This window comes from Bubalus bubalis, chromosome 4 (assembly GCF_019923935.1).
Source record: "Bubalus bubalis isolate 160015118507 breed Murrah chromosome 4, NDDB_SH_1, whole genome shotgun sequence".
NCBI lineage: Eukaryota > Metazoa > Chordata > Mammalia > Artiodactyla > Bovidae > Bubalus > Bubalus bubalis.
In genome coordinates, this window is record NC_059160.1 from 63,049,969 (window position 1) to 63,077,217 (window position 27,249).

General features: G+C 49.3%; 1 protein-coding gene across 6 annotated transcripts; it reads left to right on the forward strand.

Moving 5' to 3' along the window:
- Positions 1-133: 133 nt before the first annotated feature.
- Positions 134-25,796, forward strand: IKZF4 (IKAROS family zinc finger 4). Of its 6 annotated transcripts, XM_044941502.1 has the most exons (10): positions 134-842; positions 9,054-9,108; positions 12,399-12,548; positions 14,286-14,379; positions 15,655-15,759; positions 16,745-17,005; positions 17,980-18,147; positions 20,555-20,704; positions 21,160-21,291; positions 21,975-25,796. In XM_044941502.1, the coding sequence occupies exons 3-10, from the start codon at positions 12,462-12,464 to the stop codon at positions 22,733-22,735; spliced, it is 1,758 nt and encodes a 585-aa protein (XP_044797437.1). In that variant the 5' UTR covers positions 134-842; positions 9,054-9,108; positions 12,399-12,461; the 3' UTR covers positions 22,736-25,796. The 6 variants fall into 6 exon arrangements, with proteins under 6 accessions (XP_044797437.1, XP_025139507.1, XP_025139508.1 ...); XM_025283722.2 differs by lacking the exons at positions 12,399-12,548; positions 14,286-14,379; XM_025283723.2 differs by lacking the exons at positions 12,399-12,548; positions 14,286-14,379 and having other exon boundaries at positions 9,057-9,108.
- The last annotated feature ends 1,453 nt before the right edge of the window (positions 25,797-27,249 follow it).

The window sequence follows — 27,249 nt, forward strand, 5'->3', positions numbered from 1 at the left end:
AAAATTTTTAAAGATGATTTGGGGGACTTCTTGAGGCTGGGGAGTGAGCAAATTGAAGAGAGGGAAATGCACTGGTATTGGGATATCTCTTGAGAACCCAAAACAAAAGGTAAAGGGAAGTCAAGAAGTGGGGTTTCCTTCTCTGAAGTCTGTCAGTGTCTGCAGGGCTACTTAGGTGAATGACCTCAAGATACCCCTCCAAGAGGAAATTTTTTTTAATTTGGCATCCTTAAGCCCCTCCCCTACACAATTCCTACGCCTTTGCAGGAAAGGCGAAGAATGTTAAGGAGGTTAAAATCAATATTGTCGTAGAAGGGGCAAAGGCAAAACTTGGCAGTAGAGGCAGGCATGCCAGGGCAACTAGAGCGCCCGAAGTGGACTTGTTTGCAAAGTAGATGTAGATGAAGGGTCAGGCCTTGAGTTTTCCTTTGCCTGCGACCGCGCCTTTAGGACTTGAATCTTTCGGCGCTCGACTACTCTCCCCTAGCTCTCCTTCCCTTGTCTCCCCAGCTTGGAGGCGCTCGGTGTTCGGCCACACCGCCTGTCGCCTGGTAGTGGGACCGGAAGTTGTTCAGGGGAGGGGGACAGTCGTACTGGGGGGGTTTATGGGGGGGGGCCTGTCCCTCCTCAGGTGAAGCCGCTGATGGAGATGGAGCCGCCGCCGCCGCTGAGCGCCCGGGTCCCGCCTCCGGCCCGGTTGTGGCCAACTCAGTGACCCCACTCCCCCCGCACTGGGCCGTCCGGGCCAGAGTGGGGGACCCCCGCTGCCCCGCCTCCCTCTCTCCCAATTCCGTCCCCTCTCCCTCACCCCCCCATCCTGCGCGCGCGCGGAGCTGCCTCAGGTGAGTGAGGGGCGGGGTTTGGGCGAAGCGCGAGAGGCGGGGCCTCTGCCGCCGGGGGCGGGGCCTGAGGGGCCTGGGCGTGAAGGGAGGGGGACACGTGGGCGGGGGCCTGGTGGGGAGAGGGTCGCTGGGTGGGCTGAGGCCTAAGGGAGGAAGCTGGCAGTGGGGGGCAGGGGTTGACGCGAGGCCATAAGATTGACAGGGACGTAGCAGGGACCTAGTCGTCCTGAAAAGGCGGGAGATGGGTCAAGACAGAGAACCGAGGACAGGCAAGACCTGGCGTGCGCGACGCTCCTTCGTTGGGTGAGGCTGGGGTAGAATAGAAGGATAGGGTGGAGAAAGGATTAGACTGGGTACTTTGGCAAAGAAGCAAGAGGCTGCAGGTGGCTAGGGGGAGATGTCGGTCAAGAAGGTTAGCGAGAAAGACATAGGCCTAAATGAGAAGGCAATGAGCATAGTGGGAGTAACAAGTGGTAGAGAAGAAACTTAGGGTGGAGCAAAAAGTGCTGTGTGCGGCACTATGCAGGGTGAGAAGTCCAGGGAACCTGAGAAGCAAGGCTGGGAAGGAAGAGATTCATTGCATAGGAGCCTTAAGAAAGAAATGTAACAGGCAAAAGTCCTGGGGCAGACAACCAGAGAGAAAAACAGACCTGGGAAGCAAGTCTAAACTAAAACAGCCTTCCTTGTACCTCCTCACACAGCCCCATCCCAGTTATTTTCTTCCCCCAGTTTGCTAGAGTTGTAGAACCTCATTGTTTGATTTCTGTGCTTTTTAAAAAAAAAAAAACAAACAAACTATGAGTGGTCCTGTCTAGTGACAATGTTTAACGGGAACATGGGACTTTAGATAGGAGATATTTAGGAAATATGGTACCCCCTTTCCCCTTCCAAGGTCATGAATTTACTGACTCTGCTTCCAGGAAGATTTGATATATCACCAACCACAGTGTGTCAACACTGAACAACTTCTTTCACCTCAGTCCCTTCTCTTATAAAGCAAAATTGTCTACTGTCGTGACTTAAACACCTCCATTTATTTACATGTTTGAGAGCTCCAGCTATGCCCCAGTCTCCCCAGTATGAGCCCTCAAAGCATCAGTGGTGAGCTTGGTATGGTTGTGACTTATAGGTCAACTCTAGGCCTTGCAATATTATGACCAAACAGAAGTCTGTTGAGGCCAGGCTATTTCCCCTTACTGCTACTTGTTCACTTTGCCTGTGTGAAGCTACATGTTCATATCCTTGGGGAAAAAAAAAGTGAAAGTCCCTCAGTTTTGTCTGACTCTTTGCTACCCCATGGATTGTAGCCTGCCAGATTCTTCTGTCCATGGGATTTTCCAGGCAGTAATACTGCAGTGGGTTGCCATTTCCTTTTCCAAAACTGTCTACTGTTGTGACTTAAACACCCCCACTTACATGTTTGAGAGCTCCAGCTTACCCTAGTCTCTCCAGTCTGAGCCCTCAGAGCATCAGTGGTGAGCTTGGTGTGGTTGTGACTTGCTCATAGGTCAACTCTAGGCCTTCCAATATCATGACCAAACAGAAGACTATTGAGGCCTGACTGTTTACCCTTACTGCTACTTTTCCTTGGGGGGAAAAAAAAAAAAAAAAAAAATGTCGCTCAGTCTTGTCTAGCTCTGTGGCTACGTGGACTGTAGCTTGCCAGGCTCCTCTTCCCATGGAATTCTCCAGGCAAGAATACTGGAGTGTGTAGCCATTCCCTTCTCCAGGGGATCTTCCTGACCCAGGGATTGAACATGGGTCTCCTGCATTGCAGGCAGATTCTTTACTATCTGAGCCACTTTAGGAAGCATTAACAACAGGTGTCTGACTACCTAGAATATTTCCACTTAAGATAACTCAAATTCTGAGGACAAGACCAGATAAAAGGCCAAATTAGACACTCTGGGTGTGGCATCTTATTTGGTAGGGTATGTGAAATGCCCAGCCAGGAATTCCTCATCTCCTCATGGGTCTGCCAGTAGGTCAGTGAATCTTTCTTTGCGGTATGCGGTATGCGGTATTCAGCCTTCCCCACTTACAGCCTAATTCAGAGAATCCAGACAGCTCCCTGGATCACAAGAACAGTCAAACTAGTGGCTCCTGAGATAAAGTCTTTATAAAAGAAAATAGCCTTACCATTGGGAATCAGAAGAGGTCTCACTGGACCTTCTGGGGTGGGCCCCAGGTTGGTGGGAGATGCCCTCAATTTGGCAGCTTCAGAATTATATCTTGTTCTACTCAACAGATGTTGACTTGTCAAGCACAAAACATAATGACTTTGCTGCCCACTGAGTGGATATATGTGTAAGAGATTCACCTTGCTATACACTGGAAACTAACACAACATTGTAAATCAACTAAACCTCCATAAAAATTAAAATCATCATCATCATCATCACTGGGGAGGGACCTCCCGGGTGGTCCAGTGGCTATGACTCAACGCTCCCAAGGGGGCCTGGGTTTGACCCCTGGTCAGAGAACTATATTCCACATGCTGCAAGGAAGATCAAAGATCCCACATACCACAACTAAGACCCGGTGCAGCCAAATAAATAAATATTTTAAAAATAATAATGATCCCTGGGCTTCACTTTAGATCCTAAGTGAGACCAAAGAAAAAAAATTCCCCTTCTCCCTACTGCAACCAAAAGGATGACATGGAGACTTAGCCCTCTCTCCACTTGCACCTGCATTTTTCAGCAACATCCTCTTCACTACCTTTCTACCCATGAAGCCACATGGAGTGTGTTTTAAATTCCAATTTTGGAGTATCACTGGGTCAAACAGGATTCTTTGGAGGATTTGAAGAGCTTTCATTACTTGTGATGTCCACCTTATTTCAGGCTTTCAGAGCCAGTACGTAGAGAAGACTTGACTTTCTGATATTTTCGTCACCAATAGTTAGAGCTGTGGGTATGTTTTTGTGGAGATGGGGATGGTAGCTGAAGCCTGACCTTAGAAGTCAGACCTTGGACTGGTCTCGCTGCTTGTCAGGAATTGTGGTGGGAAATCTTCTGTCTAGAAGGGAATACCTGTTCCTGCCCATTCCTGTTCAAATGCAACGTTATGTTGATGAGAGAAAGCCAGGGCCTTGGAGGGCTCTTTTTAGGGTGCCAGGTGCATTTGAAAGAACAAGGAAGAAAATCTTTGTCTCAAGTTACAATGACCAACCTTTCCTCCCTCCTCACAGAGATACTTCCTTTTAATTGGGAGGCTGGCTGTTTCTAGGTACTTTGTATTCAGCTCACTGAACTGAATTTACAGTACATATATGCCTACCTCCATCACTGAATGATGTCTGTGTTGCTATAAAGTCAGTTTCCTTTTGAGATCTTTGAACTAAGCCTATCTTGTGTCGCTAATTTCTCTCACGTTATACCTCCTCCCCCTCTGGTGTGTCTCCAATCTGCACTGCCTAATTTGACCCAGTTCCTCTAAGGAGAGGCCTGGCAGGCCAGGGGGCCGGAATGGGAAGGTGGAGATGGATATGCTGCCTGGAGATTTGAGCAAACAGTGAAGTACATCTCTTGATGTGCTCCTGGCTCTCAGAATACCAGAATCAGGAGCAGCAGAATCTCAGTTCCATCCCACTCCCAGGGCTCTCAACTTGGCATTTAGACCAGTTGGAGGCAGCTAAAGACTGATTTTGCCCAAGATGTGTCATAGAGCACCTGTTGAGAACAATTAAGAAGCAGAAGAGCTCAGTTTACTTCCAGGAATCAAGTTCAACTCAGAAAACAACTCCTTCAGACCCTTCTGGAAATTGTTTTAAGACCATTTGGACAGGTGTCCAAAAATGAGATGCACTTCCTGAGCCAGTACTAACTGAAATGCTATGCTTCAACTGCTTTGCCCACCTAGTGCCTTTCTAGCTCCGGGTTCATACAAACACACAATCCCATTAGGATGTTTCTCCCGGTAGAGCCTGCTCAACTGGCTTTTTCTTTTAAGTAACAGACCACTCCCATGGGGATCACAGCAAAGGAAAAGATGTAAGAACCAGGGAAATTGATACTAGAACCAGGGAAAAGCAAGAAAATCCAAAGGCATTGAGTACCCTGGCTTAAGAAAGGAAGTAAGATGGTTTAATGGAAAGAGCACACCTCAGAGAGACAGGAAACTGGGGTTCCTTTCATTGTTCCAGCTTCACTGTTAGCCCTAAGACAAGTCACTTAGCTGCTCTGAGCCTCAGTTTCTCCAAGCAGAAAATGGAGAAAAACCTGCTCACTCTTGCTTCTCCTGCATTGGGGTGTGTGTGTGTGTGTGTGTGTGTGTGTGTGAGGGAAATAACCTGTGGCATCTTGAGTTTTACAAAATCCCAAAGGGCAATTATGTAGCTAATGATTCGGAAATGAAAGGGATCCCATGAGTATGGGAACGCCCTCCCTCATATTTGCATCTCTAACCATGGAAGTTCTAGGCTAATTCCAGAGAGTTCACTAGCCACTGTGGACTTGGGCTCTTCTCATCATTGCCCCTAAGAGACCCTTCAAGGAACCACTTATTATTGGCATGGTCTAGCAGTCTGGTCCCAAAGCTCAGTCCATACCAGGGAGGATGTCAAGAAAAGAGGAGCTGGAAATAAACCTAGAGAATTTTTTTTTTTCCACATCCAGGCTTCCTAGGTGAGACTAGAAATCTCTCTAATGAAATCTAGGGAGAACTGCTTTGTGAAGTGAAGCAAAGCCCCGTGTCTCAGGCTTTCTCGTGAGACTTTTTAGAGCATGATATCTCTCAGCACTAGACAAGAACGATGAGGGGTGTGGTGGTGGTGAAACAGGATAATAGATACTTTCCTGATATGTGCCCTCCAGAACCCCCCACCCTCACCTCAGTCAATATAGTAGTACACTCAAACCAAATTTTCACCCATTTGCTTCAGTGAGATCCTTCAAAGAGACCCAAGAATCCTGATAGCAGCTCAGGCTGTTCTGTTGCCCCACTCTGTTGTTCAGTCACTAAGTTGTGTTCAACTCTTTGCAGCCCCATGGACTGTAGCACGCCCTCTGTCTTCCACTATCTCCCAGAGTTTGTTCAATTCATGTCCATTGAGTCAGTGATGGTATCTAACTGTCTCATCCTCTGATGCCCCCTTCTCCTTTTGCCCTCAGTCTTTCCCAGCATCAGGGTCTTTTCCAGTGAGTTGGCTCTTTGCACCAGGTGGCCAAGGTATTAGAGCTTCAGCATCAGTCCTTTCAATGAATATTCAGGGTTGATTTCCTTTAGGATTGACCGGTTTGATCTCTTTGCAGTCCAGGGAACTCTTTAAGAGTCTTCTCCAGCACCACAATACAAAAGCATCAACTCTTTGGTGCTCGGCCTTCTTTATGGTTCAAGTCTCAAATCCATATGTGACTACTGGAAAAAATAATAACTTTGACTATATAGACCTTTGTCAGCAAAGTGATGTCTCTGCTTTTTAATACCCTGTCTAGGTTGGTCATAGCTTTCCTTCCAAGGAGCAAGTGTCTTTTAATTTAATGGCTGCAATCACCGTCCACAGTGATTTTAGAGCCCAAGAAAATAAAATCTGTCACTGCTTCCACTTTTTCCCCTTCTATTTGCCATGAAGTCTGGGATCGAATGCCATGATCTTAGTTTTGTGAATGTTGAGTTTTTAAGCCAGTTTTTCACTCTCCTCTTTCACTCCCATCAAGAGGCTCTTTAGTTCCTCTTTACTTTGTGCTGTTAGAGTGATATATTTGCATATCTGATATCCAGATATGATATTTCTCCCAGCAATCTTGATTCCAGCTTCTGAGTCATCCAGCCTGGCATTTCGCTTGATGTACTCTGCATAGAAGTTAAATAAACAGGGTGACAATATATAGCCTTGACGTACTCCTTTCCCAATTTTGAACCAGCCAGTTGTTCCATGTAATGTTCTAACTTTTGCTTCTTGACTCACTTTCAGGTTTCTCAGGAGACAGTAAGGTGGTCTGGTACGCCTGTCTCTTTAAGAATTTTCCACAGTTTGCTGTGATCCACACAGTCAAAGGCTTTAGGGTAGTCAATGAAGCAGAAGTAGATGTTTTTCTGGAATTCCCTTGCTTTCTCCATGATCCAACAAATGTTGGCAATTTGATCTCTGATTCCTCTGCCTTTTCTAAACCCAGGTTGTTCACTTGCATGTTCTTGGTTCATGTACTGCTGAAGCCTAGCTTGAAGGATTTTGAGCATAACCTTGCTAGCATGTGAAATGAGCGCAATCGTATGGTAGTTTGAACATTCTTTGTCATTGTCCTTCTTTGGAATTAGAATGAAAACTGACCTTTTGCAGTCCTGAGTGCAGCACTTTGACAGCATCATCTTGAGGATTTGAAATAGCTCAGCTGGAATGCTGTCACCTCCACTAGCGCTTTGTTTGTAGTAATGCTTTCTAAGGCCCACTTGACTTCATACTCCAGGATGTTTGACTTTAGGTGAGTTACCACACCATCGTGGTTAGCCAGGTCATTAAGACCTTTTTTGTATAGTTTTGTGTATTTTTGCCACCTCTTCTTAATCTCTTCTGCTTCTGTTAGGTCCTTCCTGTTTCTGTCCTTTATTGTGCCCATCCTTGCATGAAATGTTCCCTTGATATCTCCAATTTTCTTGGAAAGATCTCTGGTTTTTCCCATTCTATTGTTTTCCTCTATTTCTTTGCATTGTTCATTTAGGAAGGCCTTCTTACTTCTCCTTGCCCCACTCTAGCTCCCCAAAATCTGCCCCTGGGGTATTTATTTTTCATTAGATGACTGGTGGAAGCAATTTTAGATGTATGTAGTGGAGAAGGCAATGGCACCCCACTCCAGTACTCTTGCCTGGAAAATCCCATGGACAGAGGAGCCTGGTTGCCTGCAGTCCATGGGGTTGCTAAGAGTCAGACATGACTGAGCGACTTCACTTTCACTTTTCACTTTCATGCATTGGAGAAGGAAATGGCAACCCATTCCAGTGTTCTTGCCTGGAGAATCCCAGGGATGGTAGAGCCTGGTGGGCTGCCATCTATGGGGTCACGCAGAGTTGGACACGACTGAAGCTCTGCAGCAGCAGCAGCAGCAGCAGTGAAAGTCACTCAGTCGTGTCCAACTCTTTGTGACCCCATGAACTGTATGGTCCATGGAATTCTCAAGGCCAGAATACTGGAGTGGGTAGCCTTTCTTTTCTCCAGGGGATCTTCCCAACCCAGGGATCAAACCCAGGTCTCCCGCATTGCAGGCAAATTCTTTACCAGCTGAGCCACCAGGGAAGCCCTATTCAGCCAATGCTACTACTATATTTGCTTATTTAATAAACTTTAAGTTCCATTCTTCTAGACTGTTGCTAGTATTCTCAAAGACTTTTCTCAAAACTTTGCATTTTTGGTTTTCACTTTTTGGAAAATGTAAGGATGAATTCCACTGCTCTGAACATCTACTATTGTTCTAGATAGGAGATGGATGTATGTAAATTTCTACCAAATAGGGATTTTTTTTTTCTCCTCCCACAGGCTCCTAAGGAGATAATTCATTGCAACAAATTATCATTTTTAATTGTCCTCACTTCTGGATTGTTTAATACTCTACTGCCAATTACTGTTTGCCTTCCCTCAAATAGACTAATCTGCATTTTAAATTCAGGTCCCCCCTCAACTCCCCTTAAAAAAAAATAAAGGTAGCAAAGTAATTGACAAAAAGTAAGAAGAAACCACTTAAGGATTTAATGTCCCCTCTCTGAACCTGAGGTGGGCCACTCTCCTCTATCTTCTACTTTCCTGTCCCCCTTCCTCTGCCCACCCAAACATGTATCCCTTGAATGACTGGATCTAAACTTCTTAGATTACTACTCCCTTCTTAACAAAGTGTAGCGACTCTGTGGGGTTGTTTCTTTGCCTGATGAGCACTGAGCTGTAACGTGTCTCCTTTCCTACACCATCAGCTTCACTTACAGAGAGAGGGTCTACTCTCCAAACAACACAATCAGGGACCAGTTCAGAATGAGACAGCATTTCCACCTGAGAGACTGGGGAAGCCTGCAGAAGTTGGGGGTTGGAGGAGACCCTGGGGTTTGGAAGTCAGGGTACATTGTCTTTGTCATCAGGACAAAGTCTGAGGTTTTGCTTTGTTAGAATAGGGTCAGAGCACACTTAAGTAGTCCTTTAGGGTTCTTGCTAACTCCAGGATGTTAGAGAGAAAAACTACTCCCTTTCCAGATCTGGCTTCTAATAGTAGCTGTTTTCTCTTCCAGCAGAGTCTCTCTAAGATGGACATAGAAGACTGCAATGGCCGCTCCTATATGTCTGGTATGTCCTCTTGTGCTTTCTGTATGTCAGGGGCTGGGAGCGCGCTCTCCTGTGGAGCAGAGTGGAGAGCCTTCAGCTTAGCACGTGACCTCCCAGTGCATCGCAGTCTTGGAACTGTCACTTTTGGTAGTGCTAGATAGAGTGGTTTATTTTGTTAATTTTACTTTCCCTAAAAAGTGATTCTCTTCCCAGACTTCTTGGAGGATAGGAGCAAGGGAAGGAAATAAGAGGGGTACTGTGAGTGGAGACTACTAGAGAGAAGAGATTTGAAACAAAGTAGTGGAAGCAAGATCTGGTTCCTTTTCCTGTGCCGAGGTCACTAACCAAACATGACACCCAGGGTTTCAAACCTCAAAGGCCTGCAGGGGCCAGGCAGGATGTAACAGAGTGAACTGGGCTCAGATAATGAGCAGAAGAGAGTGATGGGGATGGTCATGGGCTGGAGAGTACATGTCCTTCCTCAAGGAGCAAAAGCTCTGCAGGGTCCACCAGAATGTGTATCCAGTGTGGCCAAAGCTTCCAGTTTTTCAAAAGAAATCAGAAATCAGGATTTTATATGGAATGTCTTCCTTTAAAAATAATAACTTTGTATTTTAAGAAATGTTCCATGGGGCAAGCCAAATTTGTCTACAGTCTGAATTCAGCCAGTGGGCCAAGAGCTTACACATTTGAAGTAGAGAGAGAGGGAGACCAGTTCTCCCCCTATCTTTTCCATGATCATAAAGCTGTTTATACCTGCCAAATACTCTTATGAGGCAGAAGAGATCCCAGCTTGTAGTATGGATGACTTTTAGGGATATGAAAGTAATCACGATCCTCTTAGTTTCACAAGATGAAAAGAAATGAGGAACCTCATTTGGCTCTCTCTCTCTGAGGGTGTAGAAAATGGCCTAAGACAGAATTTGTCTCTGGGATGGGAAGGAACCATTTTTGGGACCATTAGAATTTTAGGGCAGGAAATGAGTGTAAGAAATAATAGAATCCAGAATTGGGTTTTGACATAACACGTATCCCCATCAGTAATCCAAGCACCATTGTAGTAATGACCTATAGTTTATTTTTTTTTACCTCAAAGTGGGACCAATGGAGGAATTATAGGCATGCACTAAGGGAGATAGCAAGATGGGCCAGACACACATATGAGAGTTATTGGCAGCACCCACATAATGTCAAAGTAAGAAGTTGACTCTGACCCCTTTCTCGCTTAAGGAGGGAAGGAGTTGGGATTGGTACAGGCATTTGATACCTGCTACATGCTGGACAACACCTGTTCTCAGGACCCTGCCTTGGAGCTGAGGACACTCAGAGGAAAACTAGTCCCTCCTCTAAGGCAGGCAAGTGAGAAACTGGGAAGCTGGCTGAGGAAATACCCACGGAGCACTTTTCAGCCTATCTCTGGAGAACGTTGGATATTAGAAGAAAACTGAGTGTATTAGCATCACTGTGCTATGAAACCAAGCTTTCCCGGCTTTCAGAAGGTTGGCACTTCCTAGACGAGAAGAGTCCTCAGCAAAGGATTGTTTTTGAATGAAAGTGGAGGCCAGAAACCACTCGCCTGTGTTTTGAGAATTCTAGATGTCAGCAGCTACCACAGAGAGGGACGGGGACTCGGGGAGGGAGGCCAGGAGTCAAGGAAGGGCTAACATGAGCTCTGAAAAGCAGGCCCTACAGGACCAGACATGGCTGAGACAGTCCATGTGAGGGTCTCCTGAGAGCTGCCTCCGCACCCCTGCCCTGCGCTGAGCCATCTCTCCTGGACTGATGGGGAAGCGGTGGGAGAGGTCGCAGTGTGCACCCCCTAAAGCGCATGGCGGAGGGTCACCACCACTCTTCTGCCTCTACATCCGGGGACTTTCCCTTGCCTGGCCAACTGATGAAGGGGGAATCTCTCCTGTTCTCCAAAGAGGTTTTCGCTGCACAGAACCAATTACAGAAAGTCCACCTCTTCCTTCCTTATCTCTTTCTTTGGAAAGATCATTCCCTGGGGTTGGCGGGGGGGGGGGGGGGGGGGGGGGGGGGGGGGCAGTGGGGTGGGGAGAGAGGGAAGAAAGGAGAGTCCATTCGTTTACCCCACAGATGCTCTCCCCGCCCCCACTCCCTATCTTTCTAGGGAAACTGAGTTGCTCAAACCTAGCTCATGCAATTAAATTGACTGAGCAGTGCTTGTTCGAAGTTTTCTGGGACTGTGAAATGTTTAAGGGAACCTTGGCAGAAAGGGGTCCAGAGGTAGGCAGCCCAAAGTTTCCCAGCCCCTCCCATCCCCTAATTCTTGGAATCAGAAAATCTAGTCTTCCAAAGTAGGTCAGCACGGCCGTGAGCAGCTCTTCTGGAAGGGAAGGGAGCCGAGGCCTTGTCTTGATGGAGGGCGGATTCATCCAGGGCTGTCGGCGGCTGGGGCCCCAGAGGCACAGGAGGGGATGGGAGGTGGGGAGACCGGACCAGCACTTTGCCTGGGATCCGAAAGGGCTCCAGGCCACAGTGCAACACTAGCCCCGAGATCAGACTGTGCAGGGCCCTCTGGCTGCTAGGAAGGGGGAGGCTGTCAGTCCCGCCCACCCCCCCCACCCCCCCCAATCTGGAGAGCGACCTCCCTCCTGGAGGAGGAAGAAAAGGAGGGAAGACAAGGGCCTGAGTTCGGTGGGGGAGGGGCTTTCTGCTGGTCTGGAGCCTTGAAGCTGCCCCTTGTCCTGGGCCCCATGACCTCTGAGGCCTTGTCTTCCCCAGCTGGCAAAGGATTGGGCCTTCCCTGGGGCCCCCCTCTTTCTCCCCCTACCCCGCGGGCCCATCCATCTCCCTCTTTCTCTTGCACACACTCTTGTGTCTCTCAGGCATTTGTTGTGCAGTTCCTCTTTGTCTGCTGGGCACGAGGGCAGCAGCATCTGCCTCCCTCCCTGTGCACCCCCCACCCCAAGCCCTTCACTGTATTGAGAAAGGGATGCTGTAGCCTAGCGACCCCCCCCCCCCCCACCAGAGGCACAGACACATTCTCTCCAGCCCCCTCCCCAGGCACATTCAAGCGTGTGCTGCTTGCGCTCTCTCCCTCTCTCTCTCTCTCCCCCCCACCTCTCGCACCCTCTCTCTCTCCCTCTCCCTCTCTCTCTCTCTCTCTCTCTCTCTCACACACACACACTCACACACACACACACACATTCACACACACACACACTCACACACACACACACACACACACACCCTGGGCTGAGTTCTTCTCGCTGGCTGCAGCCGTGGGCCTCTGCTCACCGAGCCGCTGCCGCTGCCTGCGAAATGACGGCGGTTCCCCTCACTTCCAGGAATCCACGCTTCCTGGAAGGTGAGTGGCTGGGCTCACCCCTGCCTGCCACCGAGACGCAGACATGCACACACCACCCGCACTCGCTCGCCGTTTCCAAGGCGGCGGCCGCGCTCGCACCCCAGGGTCTCACCGGCAAGGGAAGGATAATGTAAGTTCAGGCAGAAGGTGGCTAGTGGAGGGGGGCGGGGAGGGGGGGCTGCTGCTGGGGCTGGGGAGCCAATTCAGTAACAACTCCCCGAGCCTGAGGAGAGGGAGAGGACTGGGGGCTGTGTGTGGAGCGGGGGAGGGGGCGTTCCTCCTCACACTTGCGGAGGATGGGGAAGGGTGTTTGGTGTTGCTAAGCAAAGGCTGCGACTTGGTCAGTGCGAGCTTGTGGTGACATCTTGATTAGGCCTTGGGGACAGATGTAGAGCTGCCTGGGGTGAAATGCCGAGACAGGCTGGGGTGGGAATGGGTCATAAAAGAACCTAGGTAAAGAGGGGTGCCCCGGCAGCAGATGCCTCCACCTGGAACTGAGATGCCAGGGGCCTCAGCCTCCTCCCCACAATAGAGCTGGGGATGGGCGTCTTTCTCTGCTCAAGTCCCCAGTCTTCCCTGCCAGCAGGCTAGCATCCCGCCCCCTGGAGCCCATGGTCAAGAAGGCAAAGCAGTTAGGACGAGGTCCCTTCAGAAAAGCGTGGAGGCTCTGGGACCCCACAGCTGGCTCCTCCCTCTCTTTGGAGGAATGGAGGAAGGGCAGCAGGACCCGAGGGCTGGGCCCCCTCAACTGGGAAACACATCTAGCTGGTGGGACACTGCTCCAGTTCCTTTCTCTCCTTCCTGCTTTTCTGCCCTTTACCCACCTCCTGGTTCCTCTGATGTGAACCTCATGATTTGGCTTTGCCCTCCAGGGGGTTTGGATTCAGCCAACCTAGGATGACTTTGACCAAGAAAATTTCTCAGAGACCTAAGGGCAACCCTAATTCTCGGCTTTGATAGTCTGGAATTTCTCGGGAGTCCCAGGCATTTGAAATTCCCTCACTGGGTTTTCTGGGGCCGAGAGAGGAACTGCTGAACTTTCTAAATCGGACTCTTGTTCTCTTCACCATCCGGATAAAACTCAAAATCCCTGGAGCCCCCAAAGACTTTCTAACCCCTGAAATTGATTTATTTCGGGTATTAGTTCCATAAAAGTCAACCTGAGCCTGTTTCGCCTCTTACCTGTATCCTAGGGAGGGCAATGGCATCAAAGAGCCTCTTGAACTACAGGTGTGACCCTGGAAGTACCTGCTCCTCCTGTACCCAGGCCTTAAGAGGGAGAGCTGAAGAGAACGTTTTCCCCTTACTGTCCCTAAATATCCCTTTAAGGATGTTTTCCCCATATATCAAGCCCCAGGCCCCAAAAGGCAGCCTCAGCCCAGTAGGCTGGGACCAGCGATGGATTTCCAGCAACCTCACTCATCCTTTTAGGGTTAAGGACTTAGCACCAGGCCCCGGAGCCCTGTTCTTCCCCCATTACTAACATCCAGTAATTTAGGACAAGTCAGCCCTTTCAGCCCTTCCAACCTTAGCAAACCCTACTCAGTTAAAAGGACATATTTTAAAACTGGGTCTGAGTCTACAGGTCTCAACCCACAGCTCTGAGATGCTCACTTGGTGATATGTGTGTGGTATTGATAGGGGGCAACATTTTTTTTTTTTTTTTTTTTTAGATAACCACGGCTCATCTAAAGAGCCGCAGCTGGGGAACCTCGGTTTCAAGCCGTAAGGCTTCTTCGATAGGTAGTGAATGAATGTCCTCAGGCTTTGATGGGCTAGAGTGGGGGAAATGGGACTTTTAGTAGAGGAGATGAATGGGAAATGGTCCCAAAGTCCTGAGTGGTTGTTTTCTTCCCACTGACCAAAGCTGGAGAGGGATCCCTCAGGAGGGTGTGTTCCGGATTTCTTGCCTCAGGCCCAAGACTCCAACCATTTTATAATGGAATCTTTATTTTGTGAAAGTAAGTATGTGCATAGCTGGTAAAATGCTAATAGGTGGACTTTAGGGATGAATTTTAGGGTTTCTCTCTCTCTCTCTCTCTCTCTGTGTCTTCCATATTTAGACCTGTGTGCACACATCTATGCATGTTCATGTTAGCAGATAATGTAGACAGCTAGCCCAGTGTTTATCCCCGTAGGTATGTTCTCTTTATGTCTATCTACCTGTGTGATATGTGTCCGTGTCTGTGTTTATCTACATGTGTTTTATTTCACATGTATATTTGTGCAAAAGATTGTGGGGAGGAGGGTTTTTTTTAAAGACATGATTCGTATATTCAGGTATGTTATCTGATTTTTAAAAACATACGTGACACTCATAGAAAGCATTTTTACAAAGCTATTTGTCAACAAGTTAAAATGCATATATATTGAGAATACACTGATTATTTCACTGTCAAGGGAATGTCAAGTAGTAACTATGTGATTGGAATACTATCAGATGGAGGTTTTCTAGAAGAGCTACATTTTTGCTGATTTTAGAGTGAGATGGACCCAGGTCTCCCCTTCTGAAACAGTGACTCCCAGTTAGCTCTACACAGGTGAGGGTTAAGGACACGGGTACTTACTATTTGTGATCAGATCCGGGTTCCACCGCTACCAGCTCTATGACCTTGGACAAGTAACAGAGCTGTTTCTGTGCCTCAGTTTCCTCATTTGTAAAATTAAAGATCATACCAGCCCTTATTTCACAGGGTTGTTGTGAAGATTCAATGAGATAATTCTTTTAAAGTGCATAGAATGATGCCTGGCATGTAGTAAGCACTCAATTAATGTTAGCTGCTATCATTATGATTACTATTATTATCATTAGATTCAGGGACAATTCCAGCTGCCCTTCCTGCAGATCCCGAATCCGGTGTCGGGGGCTCCGGAGAGTAACAGTAGGGAAGAACGTCTGTCCTGAACTGCCTCCCTCGCAAGGCCCCCATTTTCCTCTCCACCCCGGCCCGCCTAGCCCCAGCCCTGCTTCCTGTGGACGTCAGGCAGTGATGCTCTTCCCCTCAGGCCTAGATGAAGGTAGGGTGGGCAAGGCGCAGCCACTGAGCTCACAGAAGTCAGCGCCGGGCACCCAGGCTGGCAAGGGCACCAGGTATGGTGCCCCACATACAACGCTGCCTTGTACGTGGCTACAAGATAAATGTTTGTGAAATGTAACTGAACTTTGAAGAGATCAGACGTAGACGGAAAATGGCTCAAGCTGCAGCTTCACCTTCCTTCTTGTTCTCTCCTACAAGGTAGCGGGGACTCATCTCTGGAGAAGGAATTCCTTGGGGCCCCAGTGGGGCCCTCAGTGAGCACCCCCAACAGCCAGCACTCTTCTCCCAGCCGCTCACTCAGTGGTAAGTGCAGCCTCCAGCCTCCTGGGCCCTGGGCACCCAGTGTGTGTCTGGCCCTCAGTTCACCTTCCATGGCAGCCATTTCCCGCTCACTGCCTCCCTCTGATTTCCGGCCCAGAGTACCTAACAGCACTAAGGAGCTCCATGTCTAGGGTTTCCGTGACTTCTGAGAGGAGGATGAACCTTCACTGCCTAGTGACTAGGGTGGAATTGAAAGAGGCACGGGTGGGATTAAGGTAAAGGCTCCAAAGAGAAACTCTGGAACTGAGCAGATGGAAGTGGTCATGAGCTGGAGTTAGATAGGAAATAGAGATGAGAAGGATCCCTGCCTCACCCCCGCCAGTCTCCTGCCAGACAGGGTCCCCATGACTGCCCCTCCTCGCTGGCCCTGGATCTGTGACATTCTCTAAATGGTTGGAATAGCCAGGAATGTAGGTCAGAGCCAGAGCCAAAGCTCTCTCCTCAATGGCTCCTCCCTCCTCCAGTCCCCTCCAGATTTTCACAGAGGGGAATAGAGGTGTCCAGTCCTATGGGGTGGGAGGATAACGTGAGCTCTGTCTGTCTTCCAGTTTTGCTCTCTTTTCAGCCCGCCGTCTCCATCTTCCTAGGACCGTTTTCCCGCCACTGTTACTCCCTGGCTTCCTGCCCGGGGCCAAGCCAGACATCTTCCTTAATGACAAGAGAGTGGAGGGAAAGGCTCCGCTTAGTCTCCTCCTCTCCCCAGTAACCGAAGACATCCCATGTACCCCAGCTTTTTTCCTCTGGAAACCTGTTTGCCTCCTGGGTGGGAGAGGAGGACAAAGGTTGTCTCAGGTCCCAGCAAGACCCCATAGCACCACCCAGGATACTTAGGAGATCAGCTTCTCTTAAAGCCTGAATGTCTCAGGGCTTGGAGACAGTCTATGGGACTTAAGGAGGGCCTCTTTGGCCCATGGGCAGGCTCCCTCCTTGGTCTGTCTCTATCCTAAACACGCTCCCAACCCTCCAGCCAACTCCATCAAGGTGGAGATGTACAGTGATGAGGAGTCGAGCAGACTGCTGGGGCCGGACGAGCGTCTCCTGGAGAAGGATGACAGTGTGATCGTGGAAGACTCCTTGTCGGAGCCCTTGGGCTACTGTGATGGAAGCGGGCCGGAGCCTCACTCCCCGGGGGGCATCCGCCTGCCCAATGGCAAGCTCAAGTGTGACGTCTGCGGCATGGTCTGCATTGGACCCAATGTGCTCATGGTGCACAAGCGCAGCCACACGGGTGAGTACCACAGACGCCCCAGGCCCAGGCCATGCGGGGTCGTCTGAGGAAGGGGAGGTCTCTCCCAGCACTGTTTCTAGCTGCTAAAAAAAGGTGGGGGATGAAATCTGGACTCCATCAACACCTGTATTTCCTGGCAATTTCCTCAACTGTAGTTATAAAGACAAGCTGGTGTTTGTCTCAGGAGGTGATGGAGGAGAAGACGTGTTGCCTCAAGAAGTGTCCTATAGGGGACTTCCCTGGTGGTCTAGGGGTTAAGTCTCCAAACTTCCACTTCAGGGGGCATGGGTTCGATCCCTAATCAGGGAACTAGATCCCACATGCCACAACTCAGAGATGCCACAACTAAAGGTCCTACATGTTATAACGAAGAGCAAAGATCCAAGGGCTGAAACTAAGACCGGGCACAGCCAAATAAATAAATTTTTTTACAAAAAGAAGAAGGATCCTATAGTCCAACAGGGTATTGTTTGGGCTCTTCTGTCTTATGGGTTTTTTTTTTTTACTATGCCAGTTGGCATGTGGGAACTTAGTGCTCCACCAGGGATCAAACCTGTGCCCCTTACCATGGAAGCGCTGAGTCTTAACCACCGGACCACCAGGGGAAGTCCCTGTCTCATAAGCTTTTAAATAAAGGAAAACAGAAGCCTCTTCACAGCTATCTTGGGCTCCAGGCTCCTGGGGCAGAGCAGGCCCTGCGGGGCTCAGTTCTTGCTAACAGTCTTAGGCCCAGCATTCCAGGCCCGGTACCCTTCGCCCTGCCACACACCTCTAATCCACTTCTCAGGGTGAGACTGTACCCAAGGGGTCCTTTTCAAGCAGCATTTGTGTGTGTGTGTGGCACTGCCCTGCCTTGCAAACGTGTTCTGAGCACCTTCCTTCCCTGGGCTGGGTAGAGCGGAGGGTGAGGGACTAGGTTAAACCTTCATGGTTCCTCACCCTTGCTCATCTGTGATCTCTTCTTCCCCTCACAGGGGAAAGGCCCTTCCACTGCAACCAGTGCGGTGCCTCCTTCACCCAGAAGGGCAACCTGCTGCGTCACATCAAGCTGCACTCCGGGGAGAAGCCCTTCAAGTGCCCCTTCTGCAACTATGCCTGCCGCCGGCGAGACGCGCTCACTGGCCACCTCCGCACACACTCGGGTAGGCTGCATGTCCGGAACACCCAGTAATAGAGCTCAGCCACTTCTCTAGTATTGGAGGGTTACAGTGTCTACCACTGAGTGGGGAGAGCACTCCCAGAACAGAGCAGCAGGCCCCAGGGCATTTGGGGTTCTTTGATGGGATATTTTACATCTGCCATGCTCTGCGACATGGAGCAAGAAGAGCATGGATGATATTCCTGGCTGTCAATAGTCACCCTCCCTAACTTGGCTTTTAATGTTCATGCTGATGCCAGAACCATCCGGGGCCCATCACCCTCCCTTCTGAGCACCAGGGACACCCCTCCTTCCACTCTGATGTGCTCCAGCCCCACACCTGTCACCACCCCACACAAACACCAGAGGTCTCTGGCAACATCTGTCTGTCCTCCCCGAGACTTCCAGCTGGTTCCTGTAAATTTCCACAGGCCTCTCAAACTAGAAGAAAGGAAGCCTAGGAAAAGAGTGTCCCATTTCTGTTTCCCATCTCACAAGGTCGTCACCTTCCTAGAGGCAAGAGCAAATCCAGAGGGTGCCTGGAGGTCAGTGTTGGGAACACTGCCAGGGACCCGGACTAACCAGGTTTCCTAGCCCCAGCCAAGACAGGTTAAGTCAACATCTTTCTGGATCAGCTGGACAGGCAGCACTTTTGAAGCCTTTCACTAAGTTTTAAGCTTTTGAATTGGACTTGGGAAAAGGCCAGGAGCTGAGCTGGCAGGAAGGAGGGAGCTCAAGATTGGGAAAAGGAAGGAAGAAGGGCAAAGGGGAAACGATTAGTAGGGTCTGTCTTTGGAAACCTTCCTTGTTTTTTCTTTTCTTAAACTCTCCTGGGCCAGGATTTAAAGGGCCAGAACAGTCACCTCACCACCCTCTTGTTCCAGATTTCCCTAGCCACCTATCTTGTTCTAGATTCTCTTACTTTGGAACTGAGACCTCTTTCTCTCTATGTATGTGGAGAACTAGGGAGAAAGATCATTATTGATTCAGGCATTATAATCTACAAATATTTTACATGTGTCTCCTCCCTCATGTAATTCTCATAACAATTCCAAGGTAGATGTTATTATCACAGAGCTTTCTACAGCCTCGCTGGAATCCAGTTAATGGCAGGTGTGAGCAGCAGGTGTGAGCAAGTCAGACTCCTTTTCTGAGGAAAAGGGTGGCTCCCTCTGCTGGTTTGGAACAAGGATGGCTTGGCCCCCCTAGAATTCTTACCAACCACAGCGAAGCCAGCTGGGAGGACACTGGATGTTGTTGTGCAGGACATTTTAGGGACACAGGTGGACAGAGATACACTGTTGGGTCTCATCTCTGTGAGATGTTTTCTATCACAGCCCACACTATAGGAAAGAAAAGGGAGTTCCCCTCCCAGATGTTAGACCATCTCCCCAAGAGTCTTGGGTGGACGAGGACCACGGCATTCATCTTATCCCCCAACCGCTTGGGTTTACAGAGAAAGAGCAAAAAGGCAGTAGGTGACTTAGTCTAGGCCCAAGTTAGGTGTGTGTGAGTAGGGGCAGGGGCCAGTAGTAAGTACCAACCTCCTGAAGATACCCTCTCCTGTCTCCCTGCTCAGTAGTGGCAACATACTTTCACAAATATCCTCTCTCAAGTTGTTTTCAAAGGAAGTGTTGATCTCAGTTTTCCCAACCTTTTTTTCATCACTGGAAACAAAATCTTTATAACCTCTTCTTTGTTTAAAAAAAAAACAAGACCCCCAAAATTGGTGTTTTCTCCCTTTACTTTCCTCTGGTTATTTTATTTATTTTTCTCTTCTCAGAATTTCTCTATCAGTTATGGTTTTTCTGGGGCTCTCTTGGTATATCTCAGTGTAGCGAAAAAGAAAACTGAGCAGTTAAAACCAGGCTGGGGATGGAGGTAAAAATATAAGTAAAGGTCAGTGAACATGCCCCTCCCCACCCTGGCAGAGCTGAGGGCTCTCATTTCTGTCACCCCAGCCCACCAGTTTCCCCCAAACTGAAGCAGATAGTTCGTAAGCAAAAAAATCCCCTTGTCTGATAAACAGCCCTTACACCCGCCTGCCACATGGAAAGGTTAAACCACAGTCTGGGCCCCAGACTCTGAGATCCTGGGGTGGGGCCAGCCTGCCTGCCAAGGATGATCCCCTGCAAAGTCCCCGGGTCCTTCCTCCCTTTAAACAGCAACGTGGCCATCTTGAGGCCCACCAACAGTCCGAAGCCACGTGCCCTCTCTCCTCCCATCCCAGTGCGTTGTCTCTCTTCTTCAAGGTTCAACCATCTGTCCACCCTGGCCACTGAAGCTGGGGGCCAGAGAACTCAACTGAGCCACGTCCCTTCCTCCTCACTCCCATGCATACCTGCTCCTGGATGATTCTGCAGCGCCAGCAAGCAGTGACTCTGATGCCCTCTCTTCCCTCTCCTCTGCAGTCTCCTCCCCTACGGTGGGCAAGCCCTACAAGTGCAACTACTGCGGCCGGAGCTACAAACAGCAGAGCACCCTGGAGGAGCACAAGGAGCGGTGCCATAACTACCTGCAGAGTCTCAGCACTGAAGCCCAAGCTCTGGCTGGCCAATCAGGTGAGGCCGCAGGCAGGACCATCAAGGAGTGCAGGACAGGGGCGACCCCAGCACCTATCCTCACAGAGGGATGGGATCTCTGGAACAGATATATGTGCCAAGCACCCAAGTTGGTGCAGAGCCCCGTGGTGGGTGCTGCAGGGCAATCCAGAGGTAGGAAGGATTTCATCTATGTTGTCAGTCTAATGGGAGAGAGAGAGAGCACCCAGGAGGTATGCACTCAAGGGTCAGATGCATATAATTGTCCCCACATCACCGGAAATGTGCTGTAGTGAGCTCTAGATGGGGTGCAGTAAGCAGAGTGCCATTTCCCAGGCATCCGATATTACCTTCCTCAGCTACTGACCTGCTGGTTTTCTCCAGGCAAAGGCAGCTGGGCCCCTGCTTCCCCTGCTCAGCTGCTCCTGCCTGTCGCGCCCTCCCCACCCCACCCCACCCCTGCTCCCTCCCACCAGGTGATGAGATACGGGACCTGGAGATGGTGCCAGACTCCATGCTGCACTCATCCTCTGAGAGGCCAACTTTCATTGACCGTTTGGCTAACAGCCTCACCAAACGCAAGCGTTCCACCCCCCAGAAGTTTGTAGGTAAGAGTTCAGTTGGAGAGGAGACATCAGCTGGAAGCCACCACTTGTCTAAATCTGAGCACTGGTGGCTATTAGACCAGCTGGGTCTGGAGATTTGCCTGGGGTAGAAGAGAGAGCAGCCTGGTGGTCTCTTAGTGTTCAGAATGTATCGCCAGAATCCGGGGGGAGTGAAGAAGGAGAACATCCCTCACCAGGGGGAAGAGGGGTCAGAGTTGAGGGCTCTCAGGATGGTTGTAAGAGGAGAGGGTTGGGGGTCAGGCTTTTCCAGTTTTTGAAAATGGTAAGGACTTCTGTTTATGGGGGCTGAGAGAAGGGCCCTTTGAGTCAGGGAGAAAAGGTGTGTATGGGGGTCCTTGGCCATTAGCTCTCTTTATGGAGAGCAATGAAGGAAGGAAGTTTTCAAGACCAGTGGGTTGGGACCAAGTCCTTCTCTAAGATTATAGCCCAGGGTTGGGGAGCAGCCCCACAGAGGACCTGACCTTGTGGGAGGTAAATGAAGGGTGGTGAATAATATTACACCCATCCCCAGGGAAAGGAGGGTGTAAAGGATTCTTTACAGGAATCCTTTGTAGGATTCTTTAGGATCCTTTTTAGGAATCTTTGTAGGATTCCTACAAAGAAGGAATCCTAGGGGAGCTTGGACTTACCCAGAGTCAGCCCTCCTGAGACCCTTCTCTCCGCAGGTGAGAAGCAGATGCGCTTCAACCTCTCAGACCTCCCCTACGATGTGAACTCGGGCGGCTACGAGAAGGACGTGGAGCTGGTGGCACACCACGGCCTGGAGCCTGGCTTCGGAGGTTCTCTGGCCTTTGTGGGGGCCGAACATCTGCGTCCCCTCCGCCTCCCGCCCACCAATTGCATCTCAGAACTCACGCCCGTCATCAGCTCTGTCTACACTCAAATGCAGCCCCTCCCTGGCCGACTGGAGCTTCCGGGGTCCCGGGAAGCAGGTGAGGGGCCCGAGGATCTAGCTGATGGAGGTCCCCTCCTCTACCGGGCCCGAGGCCCCCTGACTGACCCTGGGGCCTCCCCCAGCAATGGCTGCCAGGACTCCACAGATACAGAGAGCAACCACGAAGATCGAGTTGGGGGGGTGGTGTCACTCCCTCAGGGCCCCCCACCCCAGCCTCCTCCCACCATTGTGGTGGGCCGGCCCAGTCCTGCCTACGCCAAAGAGGACCCCAAGCCACAGGAGGGGTTACTGCGGGGCACCCCAGGCCCCTCCAAGGAAGTGCTTCGGGTGGTGGGTGAGAGTGGTGAGCCGGTGAAGGCCTTCAAGTGCGAGCACTGCCGCATCCTCTTCCTGGACCATGTCATGTTCACTATCCACATGGGCTGCCACGGCTTCCGAGACCCTTTCGAGTGCAACATCTGTGGTTACCACAGCCAGGACCGGTACGAGTTCTCTTCCCACATTGTTCGGGGGGAGCACAAGGTGGGCTAGCAACCTCCTGCCCCACCGCAGTCCACCACTCCACTGCCCTGCCTGCAGGAGGCTAGCCCTGCCCCCACCATGTCCCTAGCAGTTGGGTTGTGTAGCCCCCACCACTGGCTACCTGACTTCACCCTTGACCCTGACCCGTCCTCACCCGTGCCCCTCCTCCCCCCGACTGATCTAAGCGTTGTGATGAAACAGGTCTTTTGCTTATCTTTCTCCTTTTTCTCTTCTCCTTTCATCCCACCATACTCACTGAGTTATTTATTAATATAATTTGTTGAGTTTTCTTTTGCTTCTTTTTTTTTAACTTATATCGCTTACCACACCCCCACCTTCCTGCCCAGTCCCCTTCCACTTTAGGCCTAATTTTTCTCTTTGCGCTTTCTCCAGCAGCCCCAGGAGTAGGAAGCTCCTCTTAGTGCTAAGAGGCCTTGGGCTTCCTGATTTAGGTCCTCATCTTTTGCCGTATCTGATTCTTCCGTTTTGATGCTGATCGCTCTCTCTATTCCTACCTTAGCTCTGTGGCATTACCTCTGCTCTCTGGGACCCTTCAACCTGGTACTCCATACCTCTTGTGCCCTCTCACCTTAGGCAGCTTGCACAACTCCTGATCAAATGAAGAAATCCCTCATTTGGAAGTAGGAGAGGCTGAAGAAATTCTCCCCAGGCACCCTGGGACTGAGGGTCCTCTTGACATCCCACTAGGAATTAGAGTTCCCCAAAGCCCACATTCGGGATCTGCCTCTCCAATGTGATCTCTCTCTTCTCTCCTCGAACAACCCCCAACACTGCTTACTCTCTTCAAACTGCCCGTCTACTCAGTGGTGGTTTTTCTCTCCTTGGAATGCCCCGACTTTATATTCTCAGGGGCCAAGGCTAGGTCAGCAATCCTCTGTCTCTGACACGTGTGGAGCCACAGGTGCCTAACTGGGAACCAGGGAAGGGAATGGGTCAAAATTCCTCTCTTTCTCTCCCACCTCTCAAACTTCCTCACTCTAGTGACCTACTTGGGCTCTCAGGGGCTCCTAGGTCCCTGTCCTGTGAGAAACTGGTGGGTTGCTGCCTGATAACAAGGGGGTATCCTCAGCCCCCAAGTCATGCTGCCTTCTTCCCCCTAGCAGGATTCACCCTCTCATCCCCGGACTCCTGGGCCCTGTTCTTAGGATCAGTGGCAGGGAGAAAAGGATGTCTCTTTTCTCTCTCCTAACTCTCAGTATAACCAAAAATTATCCCCAGGATGAGCAAGGGCATAGGCCCCTCTCCCCATTCCACTCTTGTGCCAGCAAGAATGGGATGGACACAACTGAGCTGGGAGAGTCATCCTTTACTACCCCCTCTACACTCAGCTCCCAGATGTAGGGCAGGAGGGGGCACTCTCCTGGCTGCTGCAGAGACTCCTGGCTATTTGGGTAACCTAGATAGTGAGACGGGGGCAGGAGGAGATAGCCAAGTGGAGGTCTCTTTCGACAAGAGTTCCCTGCCCAAGGCCACAGCCATCCCATTCTCTGCTTCCTTGAGATTCAAACCAAAGCCTGTTTTTCTATATTTAAAGATTAAAAAGTAAAAACCAAACAGAACACCTCACAAGTTGTAACACTTGGTCCTTTCTCTCTCTCTCTCTCTCTCTCTCTCCCCCCACTTTTCTCTCCCCTTCCATTTTTCTTTCCACATGTCCTTTCCTTATTGGCTCTTTTGCCTCCTACTTTTCTCACTCCCTATCAGGGATAATTCAGGGGGATGGTAAAGGGTTGGCTAAGGAACAGACCCTGGGATTGGGGCTCTTAAGGGCTCTAAGAGAGTCTACCTTATCCTATTATGGGAAGGGAGACCCTAAAAACTTCTTTCTCCTCTTCTCCCCCACTATGTGGTCTCCCCAAGAGAACCAGATTGTCAGGGAGGGACACTGTGGGTTGATTGTTTCTCCTTGACAATGTAGCAATAAACAGATGCTGCCAAGGGCAGGGGATCAGGGAGCCACTTGGGAGGCGAGTGGTCTCTGGAGAAGGGGAGAGTCTTCTTGAGAGCACCCCCAGGGAACTGGCTCCTTGTTTCGGAATGGCAGCAGAGTTGAGATTCATATCTGGGGTTCCCCTCAATTCTCCTGGTTATCGAGCCCCTTCCTATTAGACCTGCCCTCACCACCTCTTCTGCGTCTGCTGTGTATTTGGTGATACCTCATAAGGACTAGTCCCTTCTGGGGTATCAGAGCCTTGGGGTGCCTCATCCCCTCCCTGTCAGTTTTGGCACCTGTAACCTCCTGGAACATGAAGGACTATGCTCTGAGGCCATACTCTGAGCCCATGAGAGCAGAGACTGGAAGGGCAAGACCAGGTGCTAAGGAGGGGAGAGAAGGGCACTCTGTCTCTCTCCAGACCATCACTGCACTTTAACCAGGGTCTTAGGTACAAAATCCTACTTTCCAGAGCCTTCCAGCTCTGGAACCTCAAACATCCTCATGCTCTCTCCCAGCTCCTTTTGCATAAAAAAAAAAAAAAAAAGTAAGAAAAAACACACATTGAAACCCACATGGAGAAAAGAGGTGTTTTCCTTTTATATTGATATTTAAAATCAACACCACACAAAAAAATTTCTAAATAGACACTTTTCCAGACCTTTGTTTTTTCGTGTCAGTGTCCAAGCTGCGGATGCGATTTTGTAATACTTCTGGCAGCTTCTTTCCTTGTGTACATAATATATATATAATATATATTTTTAATCAGAAGTTATGAGAACAAAAGAAAAAATAAAACACAGAAGTAAGTGCAATACCACCTCTCTTCTCTCTCTCCCAGGGTTTCATTTGTAGCCTATGCTTGGTGTCTCCTTGGATCTTACCCCTTCACCTCCTCCTCTTCCTCTGGGGCCCCCTCCCTCCTTTTTTTTTTTTTTAAAGAGTTTTTCTCCTTTCTCAAGAGGAGTTAAACTAGCTTTTGAGACTTATTGCAAAGCATTTTGTATATGTAATATATTGTAAGTAAATATTTGTGTAACGGAGATATACTACTGTAAGTTTTGTACTGTACTGGCTGAAGGTCTGTTATAAATAAACATGAGTAATTTAACACCCCTGGTTGTTTTTGCAGACTTCCTTTGCCTTGCTTTTCTGCTGGGAGGGAGGAGGGCCTCCTTGTAGCATATTATACCAACTACTAAATGTTTTGAGGCTCAGCTGGTAAAGAATCTGCCTGCAACGTGGGAGAACTGGGTTGGGAAGATACCCTGGAGAAAGGAAAGGCTACACACTCCAGTATTCTGGCCTGGAGAATTCCATGGACTATATAGTCCATGGGGTTGCAAAGAGTCGGATACAACTTAGCATTCACTTTCACTTTTGCACGTTTTTGAAGATGAACAAGTCTTAAGACTGAGAGGAAACCAAACAAGAATGCTCAAGATGTTACTACAGAACAGAAGAATTTTCAAACTAGAATGGGAAGTGGAGGAGATTTTCCCACCGGGAGTGCCTTCAGGATAGGAGAGAAAGCCCAAACTGCCCATGCATACCAAGCAGAGATTCATCAAACATTTGTTGAGTACCTACTACATGTAAGACATACTATACACCGAGGGAGATACAAGACACATAACATGAATAGTTATGTATGATAATGATATGATGATAGTAAGTCTACCAGTTCTTGAGCATTCCATAAATGCAAAGCACTGTGCCAAGTATTCATTTAACTTAGGGAAATGAATAGGTAGAGACAACCTATAAAATAATTCATTACTAGTGAAGAATTAAAAACCAAGAGAGAATAAATAACTTGTCTAAGACTTATCAATAAGTGACAGAACCCATATTTGAACCCAAGGACATGGAGTCTTATTCCAAAGTCTCTGTTTTTCCCTTAAACCCCAGAAATCCAGCCAGTAAAACTCAGGCTATGAAAATCCAAAGAAAAATCAACATAGAAACATTCAGTTCAGTTCAGTCATTCAGTTGTGTCCGACTCTCTGCGAACCCATGAATTGCAGCACGCCTGGCCTCCCTGTCCATCACCAACTCCTGGAGTTCACTCAAACTTATGTTCATCGAGTCGGTGATGCCATCCAGCCATCTCATCCTCTGTCGTCCCCTTCTCCTCCTGCCCCCAATCCCTCCCAGCATCAGAGTCTTTTCCAATGAGTCAACTCTTTGCATGAGGTGGCCAAAGTACTGGAGTTTCAGCTTTAGCATCATTCCTTCCAAAGAACACCCAGGACTGGTCTCCTTTAGGATGGACTGGTTGGATCTCCTTGCAGTCCAAGGGACTCTCAAGAGTCTTCTCCAACACCACAGTTCAAAAGCATCAATTCTTCGGTCCTCAGCTTTCTTCACAGTCCAATTCTCACATCCATACATGACCATTGGAAAAACCATAGCCTTGACTAGACGGACCTTTGTTGGCAAAGTAATGTCTCTGCTTTTTAATATGCTATCTAGGTTGGTCATAACTTTCCTTCCAAGGAGTAAGCATCTTTTAATTTCATGGCTGCAATCACCATCTGCAGTGATTTTGGAGCCCAAAAAAATAAAG